The sequence below is a fragment of the Chiloscyllium punctatum genome, chromosome 13, assembly GCF_047496795.1.
Source record: "Chiloscyllium punctatum isolate Juve2018m chromosome 13, sChiPun1.3, whole genome shotgun sequence".
NCBI lineage: Eukaryota > Metazoa > Chordata > Chondrichthyes > Orectolobiformes > Hemiscylliidae > Chiloscyllium > Chiloscyllium punctatum.
Genome location: NC_092751.1, coordinates 84947558 through 84958022, shown reverse-complemented (window position 1 = coordinate 84958022; position 10465 = coordinate 84947558). Strand labels below are relative to the sequence as shown.

Below are 10465 nucleotides of genomic sequence, written 5' to 3'. Positions count from 1 at the left end.
TGTTGATTCCAGCCGTAAACCATATTCTTTAATGAATGTCAGGAAAGCCATTAAGGTTGGCCTTTCATTCAATCACCCTTCAATATCATGGAATATAGCTCTCAACAAATCCCATACATGACCCCGGTGCATTGTGGCACCTTGCCTATGTAAACCATCTGTATGATCCCATCTTGCCAACTGATGTAAAGCAGTGCACTGACTGTCACAAACTAACATCCAAAATTACCTTCCTGAGAGGGGTATGTAACAAGTATAGGAAATTTGTTGTTTATGCACATGCTTGAAAGATAAAGTCACCAAAGGTTAAGGTGGATTCCATTCTCCTCCTTAAATTTAAACTGAGCAATCTATAAGTGTGATTTCAAGGACAAATGGATTATGTGTTTCACTTTGTAGCATAATGGGAACATTAGCAATATTATGACTAAATTTTCCAAAACATTCCACCACCATCTCAAAAAAAACTAGCAATCTCTTCAAGGAACCTATGGCTTCATACGTACAGCACAGACAAAGCAGGTGTCATGCCAGGTATAACCCAATGCTTCAATGAATTTATCACCAGCCTCCACAGGGAAGTCACAGCCATGGCACTTAGTGCTGAAGAGAGCAATGTAATCTGGAAATAAAAAAGAATCTTTCACTTGAGAATTTATCAGTGAGAAGAAATAGAAAAGACAGAAAATCAAACATGAGACTGATTATAAAATTAATAGGTCAAAGAAGAAAATAAAAGTGTGCCTCATTTCGATAATCTGACAATAGAGAGATGTTCTTATGGCAGTTTCCAGCTGAGCGAGCAACTAGCCAGGTCTCATACATTTGCCTAAGGTTTCTTGTAATTCGAATAAGAAGGATGATCAAGAGAGGCTTTTGTGGTGACTCAATTTCTTTGTTGTGGCCAATGCCAATCATCTCTTTACCCACACGACTCAAAGGGCAGCCTGGACTAGGACATATCAGTTGACGAACCACAAGTATCATGTGCTAATGACAGTTTGTCTAATGTGGTATGCAAGCCACACTATCTAATAAAATATCTTGTTTAAATTCAATATTACTTTCCAATAAATGGATTCTTTGGTTTACCAAACCTTAGCAGGCAACTATTCCATCATGTGGTTAAGTTCTATGGCAAGTCAAAGATTAGATAAAGAATTGGTTAAGTATGGCCTTAAATGTTTTTATATGAAATACAAGTAACATTAGGAAAGCTTTATTGAAATCTGGCATATATTGTATGTTAGTAATATAGATGCTTATATTTTTGGAAATATAGACTTATGTCTGAAAAGGAGGAGCATAAGGAGGATGTAGACTCTTAGAACATAGAACATAGAAAAATACAGCGCAGTACAGGCCCTTTGGCCCTCAATGTTGCGCCGATCCAAGCCCACCTAACCTACACTAGCCCACTATCCTCCATATGCCTATCCAATGCCTGTTTAAATGCCCATAAAGAGGGAGAGTCCACCACTGCTACTGGCAGGGCATTCCATGAACTCACGACTCGCTGAGTAAAGAATCTACCCCTAACATCTGTCCTATACCTACCACCCCTTAATTTAAAACTCTGCCCCCTCGTAACAGCTGACTCCATAAGTGGAAAAAGGTTCTCATGGTCAACCCTATCTAAACCCCTAATCATCTTGTGCACCTCTATCAAGTCACCCCTAAACCTTCTTTTCTCCAATGAAAACAGCCCCAAGTGCCTCAATCTTTCCTCATACGATCTTCCTACCATACCAGGCAACATTCTGGTAAACCTCCTCTGCACCCGTTCCAGTGCCTCCACATCCTTCCTATAGTATGGCGACCAAAACTGCACACAATACTCCAGATGCAGCCGCACCAGAGTCTTATACAACTGCAACATGACCTCAGGACTCCGGAACTCAATTCCTCTACCAATAAAAGCCAGTACGCCATATGCCTTCTTCACTGCACTATTTACCTGGGTGGCAACTTTCAGAGACCTGTGTACATGGACACCAAGATCCCTCTGCTCATCCACACTACCAAGTATCCGACCATTATCCCAGTACCCCATCTTTTTGTTACTCATACCAAAGTGAATCACCTCACACTTACCCACATTGAATTCCATTTGCCACCTTTCTGCCCAGCTCTGCAGCTTATCTATATCCCGCTGTAACCTGACACATCCTTCCTCACTGTCAACAACTCCACCGACTTTCGTATCATCCGCAAACTTGCTCACCCAACCTTCTAGCCCCTCCTCTAGGTCATTTATAAAAATGACAAACAGCAATGGTCCCAAAACAGATCCTTGCAGAACACCGCTAGTAACTGCACTCCAAGATGAACCTTTACCATCAACTACTACCCTCTGTCTTCTTCCAGCCAGCCAATTCCTAATCCAAACCTCCAACTCACCCTCAATGCCATACCTCCGTATTTTTTGCAGTAGCCTACCATGGGAACCTTATCAAACGCCTTACTAAAATCCATATACACCACATCTACCCCATTACCCTCGTCCACCTCCTTAGTCACCTTCTCAAAGAATTCAATAAGGTTTGTGAGGCACGATCTGCCCTTCACAAAACCATGCTGACTATCCTTGATCACATTATTCCTATCCAGATGTTCATAAGTCCTATCCCTTACAATTCTCTCTAAGACTTTGCCCACAACAGAAGTGAGGCTCACCGGCCTATAGTTACTAGGGTTATCCCTACTCCCCTTCTTGAACAAGGGAACCACATTTGCTATCCTCCAGTCTTCTGGCACTATTCCTGTAGAAAACGAGGACATAAAAATCAAGGCCAATGGCTCTGCAATCTCCTCCCTTGCTTCCCAGAGAATCCTATGATAAATGCCATCAGGCCCAGGGGATTTATCTATTTTCACCCTTTCCAGAATTTCTAACACGTCTTCCCTACATACCTCAAAGCCGTCCATTCTAATTAATTGTGACTCAGTATTCACATCGGCAACAATGTCCTGTTCCTGAGTGAATACTGACGAAAAGTATTCATTCAGTGCCTCCCAATCTCTTCAGCCTCCACACGCAACTTCCCACTACTATCCTTAACTGGACCTATTCCTACCCGAGTCATTCTTTTATTCCTGACATACCTATAGAAAGCCTTTGGGTTTTCCCTAATCCTACCAACTAAGGACTTTTCATGTCCCCTCCTTGCTGCTCTTAGCTCTCTCTTCAGATCCTTCCTGGCTACCTTATAACTCTCAATCGCCCCAATTGAACCTTCACACCTCATCTTTACATAGGCTGCCCTCTTCCCTTTAACAAGGGATTCCAATTCCTTATTAAACTACGGTTCCCTCACACGACCCTTTCCTCCCTGCCTGACAGGTTAATAAATTATATTTGTACAGTGCTTCCTAAGTGAGGGAATTTTAGCCTTCAAATAAAGTTTTTTTAAATCTTAAACCTAATCTATAACTCTATAGCTCTAATCTGTCCACACTGATTTTAATGTAGGCAGTCAGATAGGAGGAGTGATCAATCCACTTTCAAGAAGCAGCTGAGTCACCAAAATCTTTTTAAGGAGGCTCCATGCTTCCACTTCAACAGGTCATTGCTGGATTCATAAAATTAATGCATTTATAGCACAATTTGTGGACCAGGTAGGATATGAGTTATTTTTCCTTTTTTTGGAGCAGGGGTGTAACCGATGTCACAATCACACACAATTAAAAACAATTTACAGAGTTATTCCTATCCTCTCTTGTTCTTGGCTGACTTTGATTTTCTTTCTGCACCATGGCTGTGAGCTTGTGCATAAGTTTTTCTGCCTGGTAGACTTATTGACTAGCTGCTTAACTGTCAGGTGACAGATGGAGTGAAAAAAATCCTAATATTAATTTCAACAGAATATCTTGAAAATTGGGGCAGGTGATGAGGTAGTATTGTCATTGGACTAGCAATTGAGAGACCAAAGTTAATGCTGAGGCAAAACATGTTCGGATCCTACCAAGGCAGATGGTGACATTTGAATTCAATTAATAATTGTGGAATTGAAACAGCTAGTCTGATGATAATCAGTGCCAATGGTTGTAGAAGCCTCACTGGTTCATTAATGTCTTTTAAGGTTGGGAAATTTGCTCTCTTCGTGTGGTCTGGCCTACATGTGACCCCAGACCCATAGTAATGGGCTTAACTTCCATCTGCCCTCTGAAATGGCCTGAGACAAATGGCCTAGCAGGCAATTCAGTTCATGGGCAATTAGAAATGGGCAACAAATACTAGCTTTGCTGACAGTGCCCACATCCAGTGAAAGAATAAAAATCTTTATATCCTTTACCTAGGAAAAAAAATACTCGCCACTTAATAAAAAACACAAATACAGGAAGGAAGCAGAAACACACGATCGATTTATTGCCCCCAAATGCTTTTAAAATAGTGTAGTGTGACCAAGTTTTAGAAAACAAACGTAGTGTCTAATGGATCTGTTGCCTACCGTATGGCCAAGTGGAGCATTTAGAGAGCACAACATTGGTATCCTGCTCCGCCTGCAACCAGACAGATTTCCAGGTGGCAGGACTAATGTATGAAGAGAGACTAGATCGGTTGGACTATATCCATTGGAGTTCAGAAGAATGAGAGAGGATATCATAGAAACCTATAAAATCCGAATAGGACTAGACAAACTAAGCATAAGAAGAATGTTCCCAATGTACAGGAAGTCCAGAACCAAGCGCTATCGTCCAAGAATAAGGGGTAAGCCACTTAGGACCGAGATGAGGAGGAATTTCTTCAGACAGAGAGTGGTGAGCCTGTTGGCATTCTCAACAACAGAAAGTAGTTGAGGCTAAAACACTGAATGTTTCCAAGGAGGGATTAGATATAGTTCTTAAGGCTAAAGGGATCAAAGGGAGAGAAAGCGGAAACAGTAGTCAGCAGAGCACATGATGAGAGGCGGTCTTTCAAATAGGGAACAACATATACTGGGGAGGAGCCAGTGGAGATTTACAAGGATTATGCAGGAGGAATCAGTCAGATTATTGCATGGGATTTTGCAAGAGATGGAGGTAAACCAATGTTAATATTGCAAATACCATGTCAACCCTGAATGTGAATGTATGCACCTTTGTTTATTCAATCTGCTTAGGGATGCAATGATATGCCTCTGGAGCAGGTTGAACGTGAACCTGAGTCTTCTGGCTCAGAAGTAGGGACACGAATACTGCACTACAAGTGCCCTAATGTGGATGTGTGCATGCTCTAGGTGTGATTAAAAATGGTTAATACCAACTGGGGACATGTTAGGGTACATATGACCTCCTCCTAGGCAGTGGTGGCAGGGCGGCGGGTGGTATGGTCTATAGAAAGGACACATACACTTTGCTTATGTTGTACTAGCTGGTGAAAGACAGATCAGTTCCTGCTTCTTTCTTTGGTAGAGAGGTGGCAGTGGTATTGATAATGTCACTGGACAAGTAATCCAGAAAATCAAGCTAATGTTCTGGGTTCAAATTCCATTTTGGTATTTGGTGAAATTTGAATTTGTTAAAAATCTGGAGTATAACGTTAGCCTGATGGTGACCACATAACCACTATCAATTAGAGCCATAGAACCCACCTGGTTTATTAATGGCACCTGCCATCCTTGTCTGATCTGGCCTACATGTGTCTCCAGACCAACAGCAACATAGTTGACACTTAACTGCCCTCTGGACGAATAGGGATGGGCAATAAACAGAAAAATAGAAAGCAGGACCAGGACTCTGCTCTAGCATCCAATACAATGATGGTTGACCATCCAACTCAGTACTGTTTCCGCTTTCTCTCCATACCCTTTGATCCCTTTAGCCTTAAGAACTATATCTAACACCTTCTTGGAAACATTCAGTGTTTTAGCCTCAACTACTTTCTGTTGTTGAGAATGCCAACAGGCTCACCACTCTCTCTCTGAAGAAATTCCTTCTCATCTTGGTCCTAAGTGGCTTACCCCTTATTCTTAGACGATAGCCCTTGGTTCTGGACTTCCTGCACATTGGGAACATTCTTCTTATGCTTAGTTTGTCTAGTCCTATTAGGATTTTATAGGTTTCTATGATATCCCCTCTCATTCTTCTGAACTCCAATGGATATAGTCCAACCGATCTAGTCTCTCTTCATACATTAGTCCTGCCACCCGGAAATCTGTCTGGTTGCAGGCGGAGCAGGATACCAATTGTAAGACTGTTGGATTTCATATTTTGCAAACCACTAGCATGAGATCATCATGTAGCTAGCAATATTGAATTGCAATATGGAATCGGTAAAAGCTAATGACTGAACACTAACATGTCAATGCAAGATTTTACAAGACCAAAATTGTTTAAGGTTGCATGGAAAAACTAGAAAGAAAGTTAATTCAGAAGCCGTATTTAAAGACAGGACATGCAGACTAAGACATTTTGTGTAGAGGGACAAGGAGATTTACGACTGAGGTAGCCTGGAAAGAGTACATTTGTTGGCTACAATAATCTTTGCTTTTTTTTAAGATTTCCTATTCTTAGAAAAGAATTACAGATTATCCAGCCTATACCAGCATTCACATTCTTTCTTCTCCTCTGTTTCTGTTGCATTTTGTGTTCTAGTGCCAGAAAGGAGGAAACCATTTTAATTAAAAAACTCTATAAAGTGAATATTTCTTCATCATTTCGTTTGTAGCAAAATTATAAACATACTCTTTGCTGACACAGTTGTGTCTTTGCTCTAAATGACGTGCAGGAGACATTCTTCAGAGTAAATTAGTAAGTCACTTGATGTTCACTTGCTGTTCGCTCAATGAGTCATGGACAGCGATCCATGTGACGATGCTGCCCCTTTAACAAAGTTATAATGTCCTTGGTGTTTTTCAAGAAGAGTTGTAAAGGCAGCAGTGCCGAAGTGGCTGACAGAAATTGTTTGATTCAACAATCAGAGGAGGCCTTTACGTTTTTCTTTAAAACAGTTGTATAATGAAAGTGGAGTGGCCAGTTTTCCCAGTTCAGGTTATTTTCCAGTTTGGTTGACTTTTAGCTGGCAGAAAAGAAAAACTGCTGTGGAACTAGAGAAACAGCTACAGTGTAAACAGATTTCATGTTTCAACAAACGTTTTTTGCCTAAACTTTCTCTCTGAAAACTCTCCTGCCTATAAGAACCTATGTTTGAATTTACCTTTTGCCAAGGGGTGTGTTTATGCGATGTTGCAGAGATTGTAACAGCTTTGTTAAGTTGTGACATTGTGTTGGTTGGGTTATCAAATAAATTATTCTAAATTATGTTTTCTTTTGTTCGTGTTTCAACCTTAGCGTGTAAATAAATTCTGTTTTGCTCTAAGCCGAGTAGTTTGACCAGCTACATCACTCCTGCAATATTGACTTTACATCTGTTTTTAAAAATAAAAAAGTTAGGTCTGAGCTACCTTCTTAAAATGTTTTGAAGGGGTCTGGCCTGGTCTGTAACAAATAGCATTCACAATTGCTCACTATCCCTAGGCAACCAAAGTGTATGTTCGGTGACCTCCATTTTATATATTAGTTAGCCACTCTTGATAGTAAAAGCTGTTTGCACTTTCATATTAAATAATTGTTAAATAAACATACCAGGGTATTATTCTTTTTAAATTTAAGATTATTATTCTATTAAAGAATAGCTGTATAGGAAACAGAACTTCATCATTCAAAGACAGAACCAGGACAATAGACTTTCTCCTGAGCTAGTGGAATTGCTTTTCACTTCCAGATGACAATGATGTTACAGGCATTACTTGTTACTTAATGCCAAAAAGAGTCAGTGGCAATAGTTGGGGAAGGATTAAATTGTGTAAAATTGGAGCTTAAAGTCGATGTTTCAACATTAAGGCTGTTCATCATTCAACCTTGAAGGACATGTACCTTTCTCACAGTAGGGCTCTCCATCTTCCATATGGAAAAGGCTGTTCCCAAAAGATTTTCCACAGGCAGCACAGACAAAGCAGGTGGTGTGCCAAGTTTGTCGTAGGGCATGCATTACTTCCTGCAATGGACAACAGAATCATTAAACTGTAGAACATTAGCCTCCACACCCATGGCAAACTTTGCTGTGTATCACTCAATGAAATTAACTAAATAGACAGATAATTAAATAAATGTTTCCTTATTAAGTAATCCTAATATCTGACAGAATTATAAGAATACACTTGGTAGGAGAATCCAGTATAGAAATACAGCATCTGCTTGAGGTCAATAGATAGAAAGGACACGTCTTTTGCAAGAGACTTTGCATTAACTGGAGAGGTGAAGCTATCATTGCTCAAAAATGTATTATAGAACTCCCCATATAGAGTAAAGAATAGGAGGCTAACCAATAGGCTATCTGATTGAATCTGAAGGTGTCAAAACACGAATGACTTTTTCTGTCTGAGTGGTCCTGAGTAATTAAGTAATGGAGTTTGAATTGAGTTCTCAATAACCAGAGTGAAATTGATTTTGACACGAGTGGACAATGGCAATATGGCGTCAGTTACACAGAGTAGTTTTAGTAGAGGTTACTGAACATGGCGGGACTGGTAGTCTGAAGGGTATTCGTTTTAATGTGAGGCATATGACAGGCAAGGCCAATGAACTTAGAGCTTGGGTTAAGACATATAACTATGATGTTGTAGCTATTACAACATCTTGTTTGAGGGAGGGACAAGACTAGCAGCTTAATGTTCCAGAATTTAGATGTTCTGGGGTGTGATAGAGAGGGATGTAAAAGAAGTGGGGGAGCTGCGTTACTGATTAGAGAGAATATCACAGCTATACTGATGGAGGACATCTTGGAGAGCTCACTCAATGAGGCCATATGGATAGATTTCAGAAATACGATGCGCAATCACTTTGATGAGATTGTACTACAGGCCTCCCAACATCCAGCAAGTGACAGAGAAACAGATTTGTGGACAGATCGTGGAAAAATGTAAAAACAACAGGTTTGTTGTTGTGCGTGATTTTAACTTCCCAATAGTGACTGGGACTTGCTTAGTGCAAGGGCTTGGTTGGAGAGGAATTCATTAGGTGTGTCCAGGATGGTTTTTTTGAAATGTATTTAAATAGTCCAACAAGTGAAGGGGCCAAACTAGACCTGGTATTTTGCAATGATCCCGGCCAGGTAATCAAAGTTTCAGTTGGGGGAGCATTTCAGGGACATTGACTATAATCCTACAAATTTTAAATTACTTGTGAATAAGAATAGGAATAGTCCTCGGATGAAAGTACTAAATGGAAGGAAGGCTAACTATGACAATATTCTCCTGGAGAATATAGACTGGGGACAGCTGTTTGAGAGTAAATCCACATCTGGCATGTAGGAATCTTTTAAAGGCCAGTTGATAAGAGTTCAGGACCAGCATGTTCCTGTGAACATGAAGGATAAGGATGACAAGATTCAGGAACCTTGGATAACAAGAGTAATCAAAAACAAAAAGGAGGCACATGTAAGGTTTAGAAAATTGAAGACTGACAGAGCCCCCAAAGAATACAGAGATAGCAGGTATGAAAGGAATTAGGAAGGATAAAAGAGGCATGAAATGTCTTTGGCAAACAAGGTTAAGGAAAATCCCAAGATGTTCTATGCATATGTATGGAGCAAGAGGGTAGCGAGGGAAAGGATAGGTCCACTCAAGGACAAAGGAGGGAATTTATGCATGGAGTCAGAGAAAGTGGACAAAGTCCTTAATGAATACTTTGCATCGGAATTCTCAAAGGAGAAGGTGGATAGTGAGTCTGCAGGGTTGGTGGGGGTGGGGGGGTGGGGGGGGGTTAGGTGGGGGGGTGGTGGTGGTCACGGGTAGATGGTGGCGAGATAGGGATGTTGATGTTCTGGGGTATCTCAAGACAAAGTTTAGGTGTTTTAAAATGTAGGACCTGATGAGATCTGATCACGAATGCTGAGGGATGCAGATCAGGAAATTGCTGGGGCCTTGTACAAAATCTTTGTATCCTCTTTAGTGACAGAAGAGGTCTCAGAGGATTAGAGAATAGTCACCTTGTCCCTTTGTTTAAGAAGAGCAATAGGGATAATCTGAGAAATTGCAGGCCAGTGAGCCTTACTCCGTGGTAGGGAAGTTATTGGGGAAGATTCTTAAAGATAGGGTTTCATCACATTTGGAAAAATATGCACTTACTAACAGTAGGCAACATGGCTTTGTGCAGGGAAGGTTATGTCTCGCAAACTTCATTCAGTTTTTGAGGAAGTAACAAAACTTATTGATGAGGGCTGGGCAATAGATGTTATCTACGTGAACTTTATCAAGACCTTTGGCAACTTCCCTCATGACAGGCTAGTACATGGCATCCATGGTGAGCTGTTAACATGGATACAGAACTGGCTTAGTCATAGAAGACAGATAGTACTGGAGGGTGTTTTTCGACTGGAGATCTGTGACCACTGATCTTTGCAGAGATCAGTGCTGGGGCCCCCTGTTGTTTGTAATATATATAAATGATTTGGCTGAGATTGTAGGTGACCTGATAAGTAAGT

The 10465-nt window shown here is 40.7% G+C and overlaps 1 protein-coding gene across 1 annotated transcript in view; it reads right to left on the bottom strand.

The window, feature by feature from the left end:
- Positions 1 to 10465, bottom strand: part of LOC140484474 (LIM domain-binding protein 3-like) — a 209769-nt gene that overhangs the window by 15474 nt on the left and 183830 nt on the right. Inside the window, exons 20-21 of the mRNA XM_072582883.1 lie at positions 7858 to 7978; positions 507 to 622 (exon numbers count right to left, since the gene is read on the bottom strand). Coding sequence (XP_072438984.1) covers positions 507 to 622; positions 7858 to 7978 — 237 coding nt within the window. The remainder of the gene's footprint in view (positions 1 to 506; positions 623 to 7857; positions 7979 to 10465) is intronic.